Source organism: Pipistrellus hanaki (assembly GCF_964339955.1).
Source record: "Pipistrellus hanaki genome assembly, chromosome: 16".
Taxonomy (NCBI): Eukaryota; Metazoa; Chordata; class Mammalia; order Chiroptera; family Vespertilionidae; genus Pipistrellus; species Pipistrellus hanaki.
Window position 1 is genome coordinate 29,146,983 of NC_140518.1, and position 22,248 is coordinate 29,169,230.

The 22,248-nt window shown below is 34.8% G+C and overlaps 1 protein-coding gene and 1 pseudogene across 11 annotated transcripts in view; one reads left to right on the plus strand and one right to left on the minus strand.

The window, feature by feature from the left end:
- The window catches only part of NF1 (neurofibromin 1), a 222,318-nt gene that overhangs the window by 154,743 nt on the left and 45,327 nt on the right, over positions 1-22,248 (minus strand). For all 10 annotated transcript variants that reach the window (XM_084862720.1, XM_084862719.1, XM_084862717.1 and 7 more), the window contains exons 2-11: positions 21,452-21,595; positions 19,541-19,624; positions 14,220-14,410; positions 9,791-9,897; positions 4,496-4,563; positions 4,173-4,248; positions 3,382-3,539; positions 2,177-2,350; positions 1,588-1,710; positions 1,248-1,322 (exon numbers count right to left, since the gene is read on the minus strand). In XM_084862720.1, the coding sequence (XP_084718846.1) occupies positions 1,248-1,322; positions 1,588-1,710; positions 2,177-2,350; positions 3,382-3,539; positions 4,173-4,248; positions 4,496-4,563; positions 9,791-9,897; positions 14,220-14,410; positions 19,541-19,624; positions 21,452-21,595 (1,200 nt within the window). The remainder of the gene's footprint in view (positions 1-1,247; positions 1,323-1,587; positions 1,711-2,176; positions 2,351-3,381; positions 3,540-4,172; positions 4,249-4,495; positions 4,564-9,790; positions 9,898-14,219; positions 14,411-19,540; positions 19,625-21,451; positions 21,596-22,248) is intronic.
- Positions 4,730-5,477, plus strand: LOC311610750 (cyclin-dependent kinase inhibitor 3-like; annotated as a pseudogene). Its single transcript has one exon. The product of its transcript is annotated as a cyclin-dependent kinase inhibitor 3-like (transcript).

The window sequence follows — 22,248 nt, forward strand, 5'->3', positions numbered from 1 at the left end:
AGGTTTTTAATACAAACATACCTTATCTACAATCAGATTCATGAAACTTTCCCTTTGGAATAAATTGTATTTAATGTTACTTCTACCTATCAGTGTACTCAACTGAGGGAGGTGTTATTGTCTGGGTGTGGGGAGAGGGAAGTGTCACAAATACGGCAGGATTCTAAATGTCCTGCAATACACAAGCAGTCCTACACAACAAAGAATGATTCTACCCAAAATGTTACTAGCACCCCATTGAGAAAAATTAAATGTGTCACTAAATAACTTTATTAGTAGTAATTCTTTTGCCTTCAAAAATGGATAAAAGAAAATATGGGCAGACTTTTCTGTAATTCAATAAATCTAAGGCAAATAAAGATGGGGAGGTATTTTAACTCACCAGAGACAAACTCTTAAAATAAAATTTGATGATAAAGAGGACAAATAATATATATATATATATATATATATATATATATATATATATATATATATATGAATCACCAATTATTAAAGCCCCTTTTTAGGGCAGAAAATGGGAAAAAGTTAACCAGTTCATATAAGTGTAAACACATATAAATAGATAAAAGTGGAGCTATGATAAATAACACTTGAGAATTCTCAAAAGATTGTTCATAATTAGAAGAACAGAATTTTTTAAATCAATGGTTCAAATTTGATAAGATTTCACTATCTTTCTATTGAATGTACTCAAATCAGAGTTAAAAGTTTTACAAGTATGTTTTAATGAGTTTCTTATTTTGTCTGATATGGCTTTGTAACATGTGAATACCTTTATTTAAGTATGTTAATATTTCATTTATTTAAGGAAGACTAAAAAGTACAATTAAATATGATGTCACCGTTTTTTAAACGTGCCATTCTGGGTTACAATATAAATAACTACTACTTTTCACTTAAATGGTAAGGTGATAAGTTAGGACATATCAAATGCTGGGAAGAAAATCTTAAGTTATATTTTCAGTGGTACTTTCTCAAAGATATTGGATCCAAATTAAATGTTTTAGGTTTAATCTTTCCAACGGATCCTATAAACTCCACTTTCCTCAATAAGGGCCCTCAGGTCAAGAGTGATTATGAAAAGTATAACTGTATGTAAGTTTACTAGATATTAATAACCACCTATGTTAAATCTTTCTATATCATATATCTAAATTCAGAACCTTCTGTAAATGAAGAATATCTTTCTTAAAAAGAAGTAAAAATAAAAATTTAAGTAACTTAGCAATACCTTTTGGACTTACATTGGTGATGATTCGATGGAGGGAATTTACCAGCACATAGTGAAATGTAGAAGGGGAATTCTGAGCCAGGCAGATCTACAGAGGGCAGAAAAAATTAGGGGATTATTTATGTGAAGAAAGAAAAAAAAATCAGTAACACAAATGAGAACAAAAGGAAAAATAAAACAAACACAAAGTTTTTAAAAATAGAATAAATTTTTAAGGTCTTGAAATTAATACTGATATATAATATTGAACAATACTAGTATGGGTGTAACCTATTCATCTTTCTAGTCTTTTCACATTTATAAAGGATCAATAGCATCAGTGAATGTAACTGGATAAAAGCCAATGCTCTCACCTTAAAGTGTTGGTTGTTGTGAGGGCTTATACGAAAGCAAGAAACAAGGCAGTCAATCATTAGATCCACATCTGCAGGCTGGCTGCCTCTTGAGAATGGTTTGCTTGGATTAAAGAGCAGGTTCTATGAAAATCCCAAAATAAAACAAAAGCCTTTAAATAACCATGCAGTCTTTCTTACTAGCATTTAATAATATCAACACATCATCCACATAGATGGCAGTAGCTTTCAGTAGCCAGAAGAAGCACAAAGCACTAATATTGTGGTTCATCAGTCTGATAAAATTCTTACTATACCATATATAATCCCTTTCAGGTCCTAATATATTATTTTAAAACCAAGTCAGAATATTTATGCTAATGTAAGAAAACTGATTAATTATGTGTTTTCTCCATATTCTACACCACTTTATTTAGCTTGAGGAACAAGTAACAACCAAAGCAGATCCTATGAACTCATTATCAAAGAAGACTCAGAACATTAGTGTTAGCAATGATCTTTGACAATTTAGTTTAATACTTATTCTTGGAGTTTACTTCCCATTTAATTTTTTTTTTTAATTATAGTAAAGAAATAATAAGGATGTTACCTTAAGATCAACCACCATAGACTGAACTAGTAGGAAAATGACAGAGTTATCCTCCCAGTTGATGTAGGTACTGGCTTTACACAGTTTGACACAGGCAATTGCAGCACTTTCAGTGAGCTGCCTGCTTCCTCCATGGCCAGCAAGTGCTTTACGCAGACTGTCCAGAAACAACTTCTACAGAATTCAAATACAGCAAAAAGATAATCTATGAAGTTTCTCAGATTTCAGATTTATCTAATAAAATAGCAAATTATCAGCCTCTAAAATCTGTACTCTAAAAATACATAATTGATATCCATGGGTTTTAATTTCTCAATGAAAGGAGTTGTCTTTTAAATATTTCTCGAAGCCAAAAAAATAGAATTTGTACTTCACATTCTTTGTTGAATTATTAAAGAAACATAACAAACAGTCCTTCCCAAACAAGGTAATTCACTGCTCAACTTTAATTCAGCTGAGCATATTCGTTTTTACATTATCCTTAATTCCTAAATATTAATTTGTCTAAGTTATAGTTTATGTCAAACTGTTCATTTTTACCTAAAACTCTAGGTATATTTAACCTTTAGTCTTCTAACTAAGGATATACCCTAAGGCTGACCTATTGTTCTAAATTCTGTTCCGCACAAGCTTGTGATCTCAAGCTCTCTTTGCACTAACAAAATTCTCCCTTTGGATTTCCTCCTAAATAAAACTTACAACTATTCTCAAATATAACATGTCAAAAGCTAGTAACTAAACAACAAAATATACATCCTTCTCAAGTACACATGAACAATATCCAGGATAGACCACATGTTAGGCAACAAAACAAGTCTTAATAAATTTTAAAGGACTGAAATCATATAAAATATCTTTTCTGATCACAATAAAATGAAACTAGAAATCTCAACAGCAGCCCAGCTGGTTGAGCACTGACTCATGCACCAGTCAGGGCACATGCCCAGGTTGCAGACTTAATCCCCAGTGGGGGCGTGGAGACAGTTGATCTATGTTTCTCACATCTATGTCTCTCACATCAATATTTCTCTCTCTCTCTCTCCCTCCCTAGAAATCAATAAAAAACATATTTTTTTAAAAAAGAAATGGTCCCCTGAAATATCATCTTTACAGAATGCTAAGCCTGAAGTAATACATACACCCTTTGAATAAAGCAAACCGCTTCACATCTGGACATATGGAAATAATTTTGCCCTCCTCCTCACCTTATTCATGTTGTTTTCATCAACCATATCCCTGGATATATCCTGGATTATTTCTGGACACAAGATAAGAAGGATGATTTGTAGTGGCCAAACTGCTGCTTTACGTTTGGTGCTTTCAGCAAAACCATCCACCAAGTCAAAAAGCTTTTCTGCACACTCTATGTAAAAAATGTAAATAGTAAATGATTTTATTAGATGAGAAGAAAATCTCTGACATTATCCAAAAATCCAGAGGCCACATATTTAGAATATCAACTTGGAAGTTCAAATAAACAATTCATTCAGGTAATGTCCATGGATTAGAAGGGCTATCCTGGTCCATCCTATAAAAATCCACAGCTTGTGTTTAGCCTCAATGTGCAGGGTCTCATGTGAAGTCTGACATATCCAAGGAAGGAGGACTGGACAGCTTCAGGAATCTGTATTCTCTGCCTTGCAGTTGGGCCTGCAGAATTCTAGGTAAGGATACTGCTACTTTATACACATCTCCCCAACTACAAAATAAAGCCTCAGAGCACAATAAAGTGCTTCTCTACAATGAAGAGCCATCAAATATCCCATCCACAACTCTAATGAAAGATCAGAGCTTCAATTCAAATGTCTTTATCTATTTGCTCAAGGAAAAGAAAAGGGGTTGAGGATAATTTAGAAATATATTAGAAAAATGTTTCCTATTTGACATCAGTTGATAAGATGTAAAAGCACCTCAATAACAAAAAATAACTTGGAAATTGATAGGTTTCTACTTCATAAGTAAGAGTTTAAAGAACAAAAATAAATCTTATCCTTACCAGCCATATCTGTCTGTGGAATCTGGTATAGCTTTGTAAATTCATCTGGATAATTTTCTACCCAGTTCCAAAATGCCTACAAATAATGAAACATGTTTTTATATGAAAGCAAGAGTATTTTTTTAACATAGTAAATAAAATGTCACACAGCTTCAATTATATCGCAAACTACTATCCTTCATAAGAATATTGCAATGCACCTTCCTAAAAATTAATGTAAAATAATTATTCAAGCCATGACTTTTTAATTCAAAATCGTAAAGACAGCAACATTTATAGCTAAAAATTAACAAAATTGTAATGCCAAAGAAGTTATGACTTACTTTTTCCAGGCTATTTATAACAGCTAACTGTGCAACCTTCTTTAGGGCTTTAAATTTAAATGCTGTTTCTGGAGGGGGAAAAAGTTTTAAAAATTAACTATAGATTACTTAGTTAAAACAAATACCGTTCAAAGCTACTAGTAAAAAACAAAACTTCGTTCCACTATTATTTGTAAGCAATGTAAAAACAAAGACAATTAATAAAAACCAAAAACTCACTAGCTATGTCCACTGAAAACAAAACTCAACATGAGGTATACATGGCCGGTCACGACATGGGCAGCCAGGGGGGAAGCCCCTAGCTCACTGCAAACAAGTGAGTTTGACTCACCAGAGGAAGAGCCTATTGAAGATGAACAGACTCCAATTCAGTTACCATGGCCACCCCTGTCACAAGTGAATTGTTCTCAGTATCTTGGTTCATGTGTTCTTCAAAGTTGTAAATTTAAAAATATTAGAAGAAATATCCAAAAAGATACCGAAGAACTAAAGAGCTATGGTATAGAAGACATACTGCTTTCTGCACCAGAAGGGAACTATCAAAATATAGAGTCCCAAACCTGTTGGACCTCTACCAGCACTTTGGAATAATCCCTCAGCATCAACCAATCCCAGCTGGAAGGACTCCTGACATGGCCAGCTGCTGTAAAATAACGGAGGGCCTTAAAATATGCCTTAAAAATAACCAAAATGAAAATCTCTTAATACACTGTTAGGGAGGAGTTGGCAGATCTTGTTTTGTAGCCATCATCTTGTCTCCTACTACCTGCCTGACAGTATTACCACAGCATGTCATATAGAGTCTGAGTGAGGATCTGGAGCAATACAGACCATAAAGCGATATAATTATCTTTACAAGTTCTAGGACAAACTAGCTATACATCTATCATCAATAGATTCACTATCAAGGTCTGTATCTAGGGGGGGAAATAAGAATATTGAACAGCATGTATATATGACCGTGCACCTTCCTAAAAATTAATGTAAAATGAAATTTAAAAGTTCTCTAACATAATTTGTATTGAGGTTAAACTCTTAATGTTATCAATTTGAGTGTAAATGTATATATGCAGATATTCATAAAGCTTTTATTGATAAAAATGTAAATATGCCTTAAACATCAAAGGTTGTTGTATTTTTTTCACTTTGTTTTGTTTGTAAAGTTACTTTTTTTTAAAATATGGTACACATGGTCATTGTAGAAAATTTTTAAAATACACAAAATTCTAAGGGAAATTTTAAACATCATCCATGATTCTACCATTTGGAGACAATGACAGTTTACAGTTTGGTGAATTTTCTTCCATCCTTTTTCCTATGCACATATAAGACAAATAAATATATTTACCATAACTGAGATCATGTAGGCTAGATATAATCTATTCTTTTCATTTCACATAGTATTCTAAATTTTTCCATGTCATTAAAAATTCTTCATTCATGTATTTGATGGCTCTATATATAATAGTAACTATTACTTAATAATTATAACATACCAGGTACTTTAAATCTAATATATTTGATTTTTTTCAAAATCTTAATTCTTTCAGATATTACAGATAAGCAAACTGTCTTTGAGGTTAGAGATCTAATAAATGATTACATTGGACTTCAAAGCCATGGTCTTTTCAATAAGCTTTGATATCTTTCAGAATATTTAATTCAATATATTGTCAACAGTTATTTAAACATTTTCCAATTGTTATGTATTAAGAGATGTCCAATATCTCACTATCTTATCTAATAAAGAGGTAATATGCAAATGACCATCACGCCCTCACAAGATGGCTGCCTACAACCAGGCTGGCAGGAGGGTTAGTGAGAGACAACCAAACGACTGAACAGCTGGCTGTGTGGGGTGACCAGGATGGCAGGGATAGGGGGCAGTTAGGGGTGACCAGGCCAGCAGTGGTGGGCAGTGAGGGGCGACCAGGCAGGCAGGCAGGTGAGCCATTAGGAGCCAGCAGTCCAGGATTATGAGAGGAATGTCCTGGATTGGAAAGGGTGCAGGCTAGGCTGAGGGGAGCCCCTCCCCCATACACAAATTTCATGCTCCGGGCCTCTAGTTATAAATAACTCTAACAAATATTTTTAGATCCAAATTATTCCTACATTACTGATTATTTCTTTAAGGTAAGTAAAAGCCAATTTTTTTTTTTCTGGCCTTGCAAATAACTTGCTCTCCAGGTCATTTTTAAAACGTATTCCTCCAATAGTCTTTGCTCTTGCTCTCCTTTGGTTTTCAAATGACAGCATTACATTTCACAGGGCTCTTGAGCCTTTTTGCCTTCCTATCTTCATCAACGTTTATCTTTTGACATCTTAAGTGTATTACACAAAGTAGTCTATTCTCAATTCCAATGTATAGATCTTTTATTACTCCATTTCTACAAGTTTCTGACTGAACATCCTACTGATACTTCAAACTCAATAATCTAAAGCTGAATTTATCATTTTGCTGACCACTTTCTTCTCTGCTACCCACCCTTCCTCTCCTTTCCTGCTTTAAGCAGTTTGCTCTGTAATACTTAGTAATACTTCCCTTTAACTTCATAATCTAAATAAATCACTAAATGCTATGTGATGTATTCTATTCAAATGCTATATATTCTACTTCTTAAATACCATACCAAATAGGTCCCCATACTACCCATTCTATCCAGACCTCCACTACCCTCATTATTTTTCACTCACCTAACTACACAAACTAGTCCCAGAAATTCATGTAACCTTCCATCAAACCATTCTGCAAATTTCAAGCAAAATGGTGTATCTAAAATAAAATACTAATCCCACCTTAAAGCCTTTTCATCACTTCCCATGGCCAATAAATTAAAGCCTCATAAGCCACAAGCACAGTAGTGTAGGAGTTAAATACTTGGGTCCTAGAGATGGGCAGATGTGCTTTGTACTTTTACCCTGACACTCACTAGCTCTATGATCTCTGAAATGTTACCTCCTAACACTCAATTTCCTCAACTATATAGAGGATGATAATACTACTACCAGCTTCCCAGGATTACTGTAAGGACTGATGATAAAAAACATGTAAACTACATAGCATGATGTGTGGCACATACTGAAAATGCAACAATTACTACCTTTTTATTAATATGATCTGACCTACTCTTATACCTCCATACCTTGCTCTTTTCCTCTTAAAATCTCTTGCCCACAAACAAATGCATATTTCTTCTCTTACTTTATGCTTATCCTATTTGAGTTTGCCACATTGCTTTGCAAATAATTTGATAATTATGTCTTTATCTCATAAGTCAGGCCACAAGCTCTGTAGGGAAAGGCTAACTATTTAATCATTGCAAGACCAACAATTAGCATGGTTTCTTCCACAGTTTCTCAACATATAATACTGAACAGAATTTAAAACACATTATTTTACTATTGATATTACAGAAAGTTTCTATTCCTTTTACCATTGTTACTTAGTGCTATCCTTTGCCAGCCATTTTAATATTGCCTTTATATATGCCATATTTATCAGCAGAGAATCTAAATTTATATTCATGGGAGAGCAGGATTCAATGGGAATAACTTATCACAATAAAAAGTCACTTATCCACACATTTAGCTTCTTTTCACTTGGGCATATAGAACCATCTCAATTAATTGTTACGGATTACACATTTCTAAAAAAAACTGAGGTTTTAAAACAAATACCTATTCATTGACAACCTGGACTAGACTAACTTCTAAAATGTCTCTGAACAGTTAAGAAAAATCATAAAATCCCACTTATATTTCTTCAATTTTAAACATAAAAGTCTCTGAATTTTATCATTCACTTTCTTCACTTCTTAATATTTAATACTAAATCTTGAAATTTCAACTATGAATTGAGTGGTGGTTCACTGTAATCTAAAATAATTGCAAGATATTACATATCTTGATGTAATAGCTAAAATAATTTTTTGCCTGACTGGCATGGCTCAGTGGTTGAGCATCAACCTATAAACCAGGTCACAGTTTGATTCCCGGTAGGGGCACGTGCCTGGGTTCCGGGCTCATCCCCAGTGTGGGGGGTGCAGGAGGCAGCCAATCGATGATTCTCTCTCATCACTGATGTTTCTATCTCTCTCTCTCGCTCTCTCTTCCTCTCTGAAACCAATAAAAATATATTTTTAAATAAATAAATAAATTTTCCCCTTTATTAATGTTACTGAAAAGTGATTTCATTGTTGCTTGGTTTTATAATGTTAATTACCTAAAATCATAAATTCTGAACAAGGGCAATAAAGATGGAAGACAGCCTTATAATACTCATCTAAGTAGGGAGGTATAGCCTTTTCACATCTCTGATGAACTAGTTATTGAGTTTAAGCAAATGGTAAGAAAACTACACAACATATTTTGAAAATTACACTGCAGAACTATTGAGGTTTTCTAAGTTAATATAACTAAGTCTCCTGTTAGGTTTGACAGTAAAAACCATTGACAATTCCTTAATCAATATACAAAGTAAAATAAAAAGTGGTGTGAATCATAAGAGTTCACATTAAGTTACATAAAACTAAGAAAATATTTTTTGTGAAATGAATTTAAGTATTTATAGTCAATGTATATATGCCCATTAAATGCCCACTGATTTATATCAACACTTCCCAACTTACCACAAAAATCCAATTCTTTCTAATAGTTTATTTTAATCAACATCATCATAAAAGCACTTTCCAAAGATGTAAAATGACAATCAAGAATTATAATATCCCCACATGGGACTACTATTGACATGTTCTAAAAGGAAGTAAAACTAAGCCCTGAAAGCGTAAGAGACTGTGTGATACTGCAAAGTCAGTGAGTAAATAACAGAGCTGAAAACAGAAATGTTAGAAATGAAATTTCCTGCTCAATTCCTCTTCTCATGGTAAGATCACAATTTCTGGTTCCTTCAGCTTCTGAAATAAAACTTTGTTATCCTACTAAACTATCTGCTTTAAGCTCTACAAAAGCTATATAGTAACTTTTGAAATCTATAGCAATACTTAAGAGATAAAATTCTAAAAATATTAAATAAAAGCAACCTTATATACTTTTATTAAAAGCAAAAATTACAGTTAAATCTTTCCATGGCCAAGATTTAAGATATTAATTTTCTCTATTGTATGGTTTTCAAAGTTTCAAAAATTGCTGAACCATAAGTATCATTATCCATGTCTCAGGGACATTTGCATTATAAAATCCACTTTGATGTTCTAGATCAATACAAATAGAACATTCAAAATACTGGGTTTTCACCCACAGGGATTAATTGCAGCTATATCATACATTTAAACTTACCCTTCAGGAGTCGTTTTAATTTCGCACAATCCACATTGATATACTGTAACAATTCAATATCATGAACATCAACATTGTCTTCCGAACAAACGGTCAATTCCTGTAACCTGAAAGTAAAAGCCAATTAATTTATCAATTTAAGTCTTACGATAGTCAAAAATTCTGAATTCAACAGATTTTTCTCACCCCAATGATGAGTTATAAGAGAAAATACAAATATAAGAAATCAGAGAATAAATATTTATGAAAATCTAAAGAAAGATAATAAGGTAGGATAAAAGAAACCATGATAATCCAATAAACTTCACTATGTATATGTTTATCAAATGATACTTTAAATATGTACAATTTTTAAAATATATACATATTTTATTGAATTTACACAGAGAGGAATTGAGAGGGATAAAGAGTTAGAAACACCGATGAGAGAGATACATCGACCAGCTGCCCGCAACCAACGTACGTGCCCTTGACCGGAATCGAACCCGGAACCTTTCAGTCCGCAGGCCGACGCCCTATCCACTGAGCCAAACCGGTTTTGGCTGTATAATTTTTTTTTAAATCATAATATACTGATAACTGTTGAAGCACAGTAAGAGATACATGAGTATTTAAAATACTCTTCTCTCACCTTAGAAGAGTAAGACGGTTTGGCTCAGTAGATAGAGCATTGGCCCAGAAACTGAAGGGTCCCGGGTTCAATTCCTGGTCAGGGCACCCAAAAAAATAAGAACAAAATACTCTTCTCTCTGCTATACGTATTTTTAATTTCGTTCTATAATAAAAAGTTTTAAAATTTCAAATTATAAGTAAAATATGAATAAATGTCTATTCAGAAGCATGAGTGGTACAGGAGTCCCCGCTTATCAGAGGTTTCACTTTCTGGGGTCTCAGTTACCCAAGGTCAACCACACTCCAAAAATATTAAAAAAAAAAAACATCCAGAAATGAACAATTCATAAGTATTAAAGTGCATGAAGTTCTGTGAAGCCCAATGAAATATGCTGTTGGTCCTGTCCCATCTGCTCTGTGCCATCTTTGAAAACTCTAGGAATTTTTTAGTCACCAGAGGCTTTGTTTTATAGGATTTTGTTGCATTTGCACATGTAAAAATAGACAACTTTTGTGCATTTCCTGAATCTAGTTCACTGTTTCCATAATAGGAGTGTCTCCAGAATATGCCAGTTTCTTACCTTTCAGGGAACACAGTGCTCTGGGATGAAATACATGTTTCAGACAACTGCATTTGCTATTTCATTTAGCTTGTGCCAGAAATAGAAGCTGATGACCATTCACCTAAAATACCATTCTGATGGTTTAATTTAGAAATATCTTATGTCACTGCTGCATAGCAATAGGTGACTTTACATATGCAAGTATCTAGATTGGCAGTTCTTTCTAAAGATTCATTTTATATCTCATGTATAATCGATGAATCAACATCATGAAAATTGGTTGTGTTGGACCATTCTACCTGTGTACAGATGCTTTTCTTTTAGAATTAACATTAGCTTGCTTTTGGTATTCCTGATCTTTGCTTTTCTTGAAGGGAATATGAGCTACACATCTTAAGATAAGTTCTTTATTCTGCTGAAATATGCCATATGCTATTTCTTATGTAAAGGATTAGCTGCTTTTTCCACAGAATAACTGCATAACTGCACTCGACCTAATTTTTTTTTAATGGGAGGGCCCCTGTGGAATATCTAATTTGACATACCAACAGTAGCAAAGACTCAATGGCTTTAAAAGTTCTAGTAGATTTTTTTTTTTTTTTTTTTTTACAAATCTGCTAGGGTGTTTTTTTTATGGCTTCTTATTCTTTTTAATAGTTTTAAATTTCTTCTTATATGTCTCCAATAATTTATTACTTTTATATTCTAGGATTATTAAATGATCTCATATATTTGTATATGCCAACTCTTATTCATAGTGAATTGTTAACTTCCTATTTTGTAAACTTTGATTGCAAATCCATCTCTAGTGCACTCAGTATTTTCTTTGGGGATCTCTTCAAGCTTGGGGCTGTGGGAGTGTAGTGATGGTTTTGCATTTGCTTTTGCCCGGGGCTCAGCTCTGACCCGGATTGTCTGGGTAGTAGAAATGTGGACCTCAGACTCATAAGGCAATGGTCCTGGGCACCTTTCCCCCTACCCTAAGCTTAGGCAGAGCAAACAAACTTCTTGTGCTGGTAGCTCTTTTTCCTTTCCTCCCTTCATTCCTTCCCCTCTTTCTCCTTCCCTACCTTTCTCCCTCCTCCTTTTCCTTCTTTCCTTCCCCCCCTCACACTCCCTTCATTCACTGTTCTCTTGCTCTCTTTTTAAAGGAGTACATAGCTCTTTTCAGTCACATTTTATACAAGACCCCAGTTCTACTCCCTGCATTATTAGGTTACAGGCTTTGTACCCAGTATCAGTTGGATATTAGCCTCAAATCCCTGGGCTAAGGAGAGAATAAAAACCTAACCATCTTCACCTTCTTTTGTTGCAAGGCCAGGTCATGCCTTCAAAACCATCTCTGGTTTTCATTTCATCTTCATTTCTCGACCTGGTGGATGGGGTTGGTGAGTGGTGTTTGTTTCTCTTCATTACTATACTAAAGGCCCGGCGCATGCGGGGGAGGAGGGGTTTTCCCTCAGCCCAGCCTGCACCCTCTCCAATCTGGGACCCCTCGAGGGATGTCCGAATGTCAATTTAGGCCCAATCCCTCTCACAATCCAGGACTGTTGGCTTCCAACCGCTTGCTTGCCTACCAGCCTGATCACCCCTAACCACTCCCCTACCAGCCTGATCGACACCTAACTGCTCCCCTGCTGGCCCGATTGCCCCCAACTGCCCTCCCCTGCCAACCCAGCTCCTCCCCCGCCAAGTGCCCTCCCCTGTAGGCCCGGTAGCCCCAACTGCCCTCCCCTGCCAGCCCGGTCACCCCCAACTGCTCTCGCTCCCCTGCAGGCCCAGTTGCCCCCAACTGCCCTCCCTTGTCAGCCATTGTGTGGCCACATGGGGTGGCCATATTGTGCGAGGGTGTGATGGTCAATTTGCATATTACTTCTTTATTATATAATATTACCAAATATCAACAATTATGACTGTACCATTAAATAATATTTTAAGTTTCTTTGCACTTGGAATTTTGTGAGCAGATAAAAGAATATTTATTGTCTAGCATCATGATTATAGAAATGCCATTTTTTTTATTTAAAATACTGCAGGTTTTTGAAGTTAGCCAATTCCCCCAAAGTACCATGGCACAAATTCTCAATTATGATTCATGTTCTCATTCACACCTATTAGAAAACTACGGAAGAATAAATATCTGACTGATAGAAGTCCACTATACACAACATAGACAAGTCAAAAGATGCAGGTACCTATAAGCAAACAGGACTGTTTTCTCTGTTCAAAATTATTCATTGATTCACTGAATCATTAAGTGATTCATGCTATACTTCCTACTGGGTCATTTAAGGATCCATTCGACTCCACTTGCATGAGAAAGACAAATCATATGCATAATAGCAAGTTCCAGAGTTATTGGCTACTTCAATTATAATTCGATTCCATTTTGCACCAGGTATACCAACTTCTCTATCAGCACAATATAACTAATGTCACATGATAATTTTATCATACAATTTTAAGCACAGCAATATATATTACAAAAGAAATATCATCAAAATGTGGTTAAAACTAAAGTAGAGGGAAGTAGTGAACCAGGCATAATAACACTAATAGACTCTGACACTAGTCCGTCTTAGAAATTATGGGTCCTCCATTTTGGCAAACTGTCTTGATAACTTCTTTGAGTATTAGTTTGCTTACCTATAAATTGGGGAGTTATCACATACATTTCAAAGATACTATGAGGCTAAAACAGCACTCTGCAAATGCTCAATAAATGGGATTTTCTGCAGTTTGTAAGCTTATTATACAGACCACTTTCTGGAGATTTCTACTTGACAATTATTCTCTTCCTTGTGCTTTCATATTTCTGGGATATTTTGGTTTGGGGATTTGTTTGTTTATTTGTTTGTTTTATAACTTACGTTTTTGTGATAAGGAGTAGAACTGTGAGATCATTTAGAATTCTGACTACTCATGAATTATTCCATCTGACTGGTTAATTTCATTTAAAGAAATAAAATGTTAAAAAGTCAAAAATTCATTCCTAGTGTTTAAAGGGAAAAAAAGCGTGGTCCTGAGTAACATTTCCTAAAATTTAGACTTTAGATTTTTGTGACAGTACTCATATGCAATTATACACACCACTATCACAGTAATAAAAATTTCAAAGAAATCAATACATAAAATTTCTACAATATCTGAGGTCAAACTCATTTCTGTCAATTTTTAATTTTTATGCAGATAATAAGAAAAACTCCTGAAATGCGTACTACTTACAATAGTCCTATGTAGATTTACACACTAACCTGGTAGAAATGCGACTAAAGACTGCATTGAAGTTGTTGCAGCTGAGAGAAAATAAAACTCCAGAGGCAGAATTCCGAAGCTCAGCTGCATGTTGGTTTCCTTCGCGACAGGTGTGAAGAAAATGGCAGATTTCTGGAAGCAACTGTTTGACCAGCATTGTTTCATCTAATCTCATTGTGTCCTTTGGTTGCTGAAATAGAAATAATCACAATTCTAAAACTTCCTTAAATTTACATGCAAATATTTTCTATTACAAACATTTTCAAATACACGAGTTAAAATAAAATAACGAACACCCATATATACTCATCACCTAATTAAACTCAATAATTGTTAATATCTCATCATGCTTGCTATATATAGTCAGTCTAATAAAGAGGATGGTTCCATCTTTCGCCTCTTTAACCACAATAAAAGTCCAGCCCCCATCCGTCCATCTTCCTTAGCCGCCCACAGCCACTTCTGCCTGTCCCCTGTTTATCAAATCCAGGGGTCCTCAAACTTTTTAAAGTGGGGGCCAGATCACGGTCCCTCAGAGAGCTGGAGGGCCGGACTATATGAACTACTAATTCCTACTGTAACACCTCGGCTGTGCTCACTGCCCAAAAAACCTGGCGGGCTGGATCAGACTCCTCTGTGGGCCGCATGTGGCCCGCGGGCCGTAGTTTGAAGACCCCTGATCAAATCCCTACAGGAGTCCTCCGCCCTCCTAGGAATCCCCAGTTTGTTGTGAGTTCTAATAAACATTATTCATATTCCTTAGTGAGTGAATTGTGTCATCTGTCTCAACGTACAAATAATTTTCTGGATGGGCCACCACACCTGCCTTTGAGTAGATAGACCAAAACAGGTAAGTATTATTTATTGTTTTTGATTAATCCATTTCAAAGTTACAAACATAATACTTCATCCTTGCATACTGCAGCATTTCTTAAAAATAAGGACATTCTCTGATATAACTTCAATCAATCATAACATCAAGGGAAAATAAACAATTCCCTTGTATCAGCTAATACCCAATCTGTGCTCAAATTTCCCTAACAACCCCCAAAATGACTTTTCATTGCTTCAAAAGAGATTCATAGATTGCAACATGATTGTTAATTTAGTTTCTTTATTCTAAAACTATCTCCCTTCATATAGATCATCTTTATTTTCTAGAACATTGACTTTAAAAAAAAATAATAGTCCAGTTGCCTTTACCAAACGTGAAAACTCGTTATCCTAGTTACTGTATTTTCTGTAAGGTGGAACCTAAACCTAAGTCTGATATCATTCAGGTAAAACACTTTAGTACTTCAGTACAGTTCAAATTATATCACATTAGGAGTACATAATGCCAGGTGATTATACTGTAAATGACACCAAGATTGATAACTTCTGTGTTAACACTGAAATCTCTACTCTGTAAAATAAATCTCTCCTTTACAATTAACAAATCAATCAATGGATAAGCTATCCTGAAGATATACTGTTCCACATCAATATTTCACCTAACAGCTTTAGTATCCATATATCAATGACAATTTTGATAATACCAAGCATGATGACAGAACAAAAGTTTGTATAATTGTGTGCTATGCTCAATTCTGTAATTACAATCCAAGTGCTTTCAGATTCAAATACACTGAAATATATGGCTAGTAAATAAATACATATCACGAAATATATAAAATTTGAGTTAAAATGTCTATTTCTCATTTATAGGCTAACCAAACAATACAGATTTTGAAAATAACTCCAATTATATACAAATAAAAATTGTGAAAGTGTTCAATCTTTGGAATAATGGTCATAGATACAGGAACAAAAGTATTTAAGAAGCCTCAAATTCTATAAAATCTTACTTATAAGATATTGGTTAAGTATTTGTTCACTTTCACTTGATGTTTCAACTACTTATAAGGTAAACATGTACTTGTAGGCTCAATTCATCTCAAACTTCCTCAACTTACTTGGATTTAAAAAAATGAAAATCAAGAGACAACCATAAAATCATTGATAGCAATCTAACAAAACACAACTGTTCAATAATGTAAAATGTATTATTTTTAATTATAAATTTATTTTAAAAATCTTACACATTTTCAATTGTAGAGCAAAGCAAAATAAGATATATTTTGTGCATTATAAGTTTTACCATGCCCACTTATTAGAGTTTAAATTAGGCTATCTCCAAAGAATACCAAATTAGCAGGCCAATAATATCATTCTCCAAAACACACTTACCATTAACTCTCAATTACAAACATAATAGAGAAAAGCTATAGAACTAAGAGAGACAATAAACCACCCTACTCAAACATGAGAGTGGGTAATACAACCATATGTACAATCAAAACAATAAGATCACTACAAAGAGTGATTCCAATTTTTAAAATTGTCCACCTCCACAAGGCCACCATCCTGTTTAATAGCCCTTTCATTTTATGAACTAGAGACCTGGTGCACAAATTCGTGAACAGGTGGGGTCCGGCTGGCCCCGCCATCAGGGCCAATCAGGCAGGGCCAGCAAGGGGGTGGGGCCACAGGCAGTTGGTGGGCCGGCCCAATCCCCCAATCGGGGTACAGGGGCGATCAGGGGCGGAGCCAGCCAGGGGGAGGGGCCAAGGGCAGTTGCCCACCTGGCCCCAACTCCTGGTCAAACTCGTGGTGGAAGAGACAATTTGCATATTAGCCTTTTATTATATAGAATGAACAATAGCATATCATAAATTAACAAAAAATACCAAACTAAAACAGAACTAGCTGTCCCTCAATCTAAGTGGAAAACTTAAAAATGCTCTCACAATTTTGGAATATGGCCAAGGATCAATAAGAGGTTTTTGGGGTTTTTTTTAATGAGAATTATTCCTTAATTTTATTTATTTTTTATCCTCACCTGAGGATATTTTTCCATTGCCTTTTTTTTTTTAGAGAGAGTGGAAGAGAGAGGGAGAGAAACACATTGATTGGTTGCCTCTTGCATGAGCCCTGACCAGGGCCTGGGCCAGGAAGGAGCCTGCAACCGAGAGGTACCTGCCCTTGACCGGAACTGAACCTGGGACTCTTTGGTCCACAGACCAAGGATCTATCCACTGAGCCAAACTGGCAAGGGCAATAAAAGAGTTTTAAAACATTATCCTTAGGGCTTTGTGGCCTATAATCTTAAATATTTCTCTTCCCTAAGGATACAGTGTGTGTGAACGCAATTATGTTTTCCAACACTCTACTGTATCCCTTCTGACTATCCCCTATCTTCTCAACCACACATAGCAAAGTCCCTTCCTTCTACGTTTACTATAAAGATTAACCATAACATATATGGAAGAGAAGCAATTCGGAATAAAAGCAAATGATGTGCCAAAGGAAGATAGGATATAAGAAATAAGTTAATTCCAATACATACTGAGTAGCCAGATCTTTAAAATGGAAGTATTAAATTTATCTATTTATATTAATTTCTACGTTCCAGGAAGAATTAAGGCTACTAAAGTATAGAAATACTTTGTTTTATACAACAGAAACATTCTTGAAAAAATTCCAATTAAATCATGATTGAAATACACTGAGATAACTATTTAGAGGAAATCTGAGCAAGAGCTGTCTTTTACTCAACTAATCCTCCACGTATCTCTATTTTATATGTTCATATCTATATCTATATCTATATTTATTAGATATATATATATAAAGATGTAATATGAAAATTGTCTGGGACACCATAACTTCACCACTGCTCGGGAGGAGGCTGTGCACACAGATGGGCAGGAGGGGACTGTGTGCACAGTGAAGCAAGCCCCTCGCTCATTAGCTAAGCTCCCCATAGGCCACACGCAGTGTTTTTGGTAACCTGGGTAATAAGAATCCAAGAAGTTCATCAAATTTTTTCCACCCACTCCTGGAGGAAAAAAACGAAGGTCAGCTGCTGGAGGAGCTAAGAAATGTCATATCCTGCCCTAGCCAGTTTGCCTCAGTGGATAGAGCCTAGGCCTGCCAACCACAGGGTCTGGGTTCAATTCTGGTCAAAGGCATGTACCTAGGTTGCAGGCTCCTCCCTGGCTGGGGCCTAGGTCATGGCTAATGCAGGAAGCAACCAATTGATGTGTCCCTCTCACATTGATATTTCTCTCCGTCTTTCCCTCTCCCTTCTAGCTCTCTAAAAGTCAATGGAAAAATACCCTCAGGTAAGGATAAAAATAAAAAAGAAAGAAAGAAATGTCATATCCAATGAAAAAGACATCTTGAAAATGCCTAAAGAAAGTTGTCATTTTTTTTGGTGAAGGGACTGGAGTCCGTGTTGATGAAAACACCTTGGCAGCTGAAGTGGCCAGCAGTGGCAGCAGCAGCAGGGTGATGGGGGCGGTACCTTCTCCTGATCAGCCTGGTTGCCTCCTGCAGAGGGAGGCCATACTGCGACTTAGGCCCACTCCCCATGGGGAGCAGCCCTAAGCCATTAGTATGACATCCCCTGAGGGCTCCCAGATTGGAGAGAGTGCACGTTAGGCTGAGGGACCCACCCCATGCATGATTTTCATGCACTAGGCCTCTAGTTTATACATAACAAGTGTTCTTCAGGTAAAATCTATCATAATAGTTTCAATTTTTTAGCTCATTTTTATATAGATTTGAAAAAAACATTAAAATCAGATTAATAGGGGGAAACAAGACTAGTCTTGGTCTTTTGCATCATATCCTTTCAAAACTAAACAATGCTATAGGCCTAATAATATCTGAAAAACTAATTAAATCAAATAGTGGCTTTTTTTTTCATAAAATGTTTTCTTTAAAATCCGAGATATCTGTGGCTCAAGTTTAATACTTTGTAAGTAAACTTAATATCTATTTAATTTATAAAAGATGAGAAAATGCCCAGCCAGTGTGGCTCAGTGGTTGAGTGTTGACCTATGAACCAGGAGGTCAGGGTTTGATTCCCTATCAGGGCACATGCCCAGGTTGCAGGCTCGATCCCCAGTTGGGGCGTGTAGGAGGCAGCTGATCAATGATTCTCTCATCATTGATGTTTCTTTCTCTCTCTCTCTTTCTCTCTCTCTCTCTCTCTCTCTCTCTCTCTCCCCCCCCCTTCCTCTGAAATCAATCTATCTATCTATCTATCTATCTATCTATCTATCTATATATTTACAGTTAAAAAAAACAATTTTATCTTAAAAATTTGTTGATGCCACCTAGTCAGCTGTTTAAAAAATTCATATGTATGTTTTAGACAAAAAGCCCATATGAGTACAAAAAGTTCTCCTTGTCAACACCTATACTTTGGTATATCAGATTAACTCAAAATTAAATTCATAAAACCTGCCTACTGCAGAACAGATTTACTTACCCCAGCAAGACATTTTTCCAGTGTATCCAATATAATCAACTGAGAGAGATATAAATTTTTTTCAGCAGCTTCTCCAAATATTCTCTAAGAGAAAAGATATTCAGAACACTAAAAGTTGGTTATTACTCTACACTACAAATCAGCACACATCTGAAAAGTCAGAGGCTAAGGATCACGAAAATCAAGTCTTCCATTTTATCTCCCAAATTATACTATATTTAAATCTATTATTTATAATTTTATCCTAATGCTCACACAAAATATATTATCAAGCAAACAAAACTGCTGGTATTCAGTACAGTCTGCCATTAGCCTTGCAACACTAAAAGAAGATACACTGGTTTATATACTTTAAAAATATATAGAATTTAGATATACACCCTGATCTTTAATAGAATCTTGAATGGAGCATTTAACCACACTTTGATGACACAAAATAATTAAGGTCTAAATTCTTATAGCAAAAAAAGATTATAACATCAATTACAAATAATTTTAAGCATTCACTATTCTTAAATTGAATACTACACTATTTACCAATAAGAACTAAATGAATGTCAATATCATTTTATTGGTGTGTTTTTTTAAAAAGTTTCAAGTATTAAAATATTTTCAATCTAAATGGGAGAATGGCCACTTATTGTATAAGTAAAATCCTATCACTGGGCCCCACACACTGCAACAGAAGAGCTCCACAAAATCTTAAATAAATTTCTGTAAGTCACTTTAATATATATTAAAACCCCTGCGTTTTTTCAAAAAAATATTTTCTTTATAGAGAAAGGCAAGTGATTTTTCCACACCTCCAGTTTATCAATTTTATAATCAGTATTGTCTAATCAGATTTTTTAAAACACACAACACACACACACACACACACACACACAAAACACATCCCAAAGATGATTGACTATAAAAATGTGGCTAATTTTCACAATCTACAACAGGAAGTCATTTTCAGAGTTCAAAACAGATAATACAAATCGTGGTTGTAAGTGCTAAAGACAATTAGAGCAATTACAATTTAGTCAAGAAATATTTGAATCAGTTGATTTGAACTGAATATGAAGGAAATTTTAGTTAGGAATTGACAGAAAGGAAGGAATCACTTGAGACAGGAGAAATATGTTCAAAGGTACAGAAAGAGAACAGCTGGAGTACCTTGAAGTCTATGAAATGTAAACAGATTTTATAAAATTGAGGGGGGAAAAGCTTTTGAAGTAATTTGAGGATATTGGTATTTGAGAGCACTTCAAAATGGGTTCTCTACCTACTGCAGAATCTGTCACAAGCTCCATAAAATAACATTTTCATAAAAACAATCTTATATTTTAGGACTATAAGGTCATATTTTTCCTTTTAATCCTCACCTGAGGATATTTTTTCCATTTATTTTTAGAGAGAGTGGAAGAAAGGAGGAGAGACACAGAGAGAGAATCATCCATGTAAGAGACACATCAACCTGTGAGCCAGCACCTCATGTACTTGCCCCTGACTGAAATCAATCTCACAACCTTTCAGTCCGCAGGCTGACATTCTATCCACTGAGCCAAGCCTGCTAGGATAGGTCATATTTAATTTATCATCTACACAGGACTGTTTTGTTTTTTTGTAAATATTCAAATAAGGAGATAAGGAGAATATCTGAATATGGTCAATTCGTATGACATTAAATCTATATGCAATCCTAATTTCAGAAAAATAATAAAAAGGAAAGTCACAAATAAGAGATGTATCTAAGGGAAAGAATAAAAAACTAAAATGAAAGTTAAAACATTATCTGTACTTATTCACAAAATAAAATGTTTACAAAAAATTACTTTCCATACTTCAAAATATGCTGCTCCAAATTTTTAAATAAAAAGCAAACCAAAGTAAACTCCCCAAAGAGACAGTAACGCAATTACTCACCATATTGTTAACGTTCTTTAAAATAGTAGTGAGGCCACTTATAACCAAAGAAAACTTGTATTTGGAAATATTGATAAGACATTCCTTGTTGTGTTCAGTACTGACTTTGGTATGTGTGTTCTGCTGTCCTGTTTTTATTGGAAGCTTAAAAAAAAAGAAAGAAAGAAAGAAAACACATGTTAGCTTACACTTGAAAATGACTAAAAAGAACTCTATCCCTCATTGAAAATCATGAGATTTTAGGAAAATTTTATCAAACAATTACCTATATTTGTATCTTAAGCTCCAATTTTCTATATATAATAGCATTTATAGCAAATCTAAAATTCTTTGGAAATTTCAATTTTTGCAGCTCTCCTTCTGGAAGTCATAAACTCTACCTACGAAATTAAATCCTTACCCAACACTACATAAAAAAGAATGATGACTCACAAAATAGAGCTATTTCCTTGTAGCTAAAAATTATTTCAGAGAATGTCTGCAATAAAATACATACAATCCTTTCTCTTAGATATTGAACTCAAGCACTGACAGAACATGAGACCAAAAAAAATCTATGCCCCATACCTCTAGTCAATAATAGCAAACAACTGCAGATTGTTAAAAAAAAAAAAAAAAAAAAAAAAAAAAAAAATTAGAACAAACTGTATATCCTAGAACAAACAGAGTAAAAGGCTGGTTCAGGTAAGATAACCTAACCTCTCTCAGGTACACAGTTGAGGAAATAATGGCACAGCAAACAGATAAATCTCAAGAAAAATATATCCTTTAAGGGGACCACATTTAGATTTATCTGA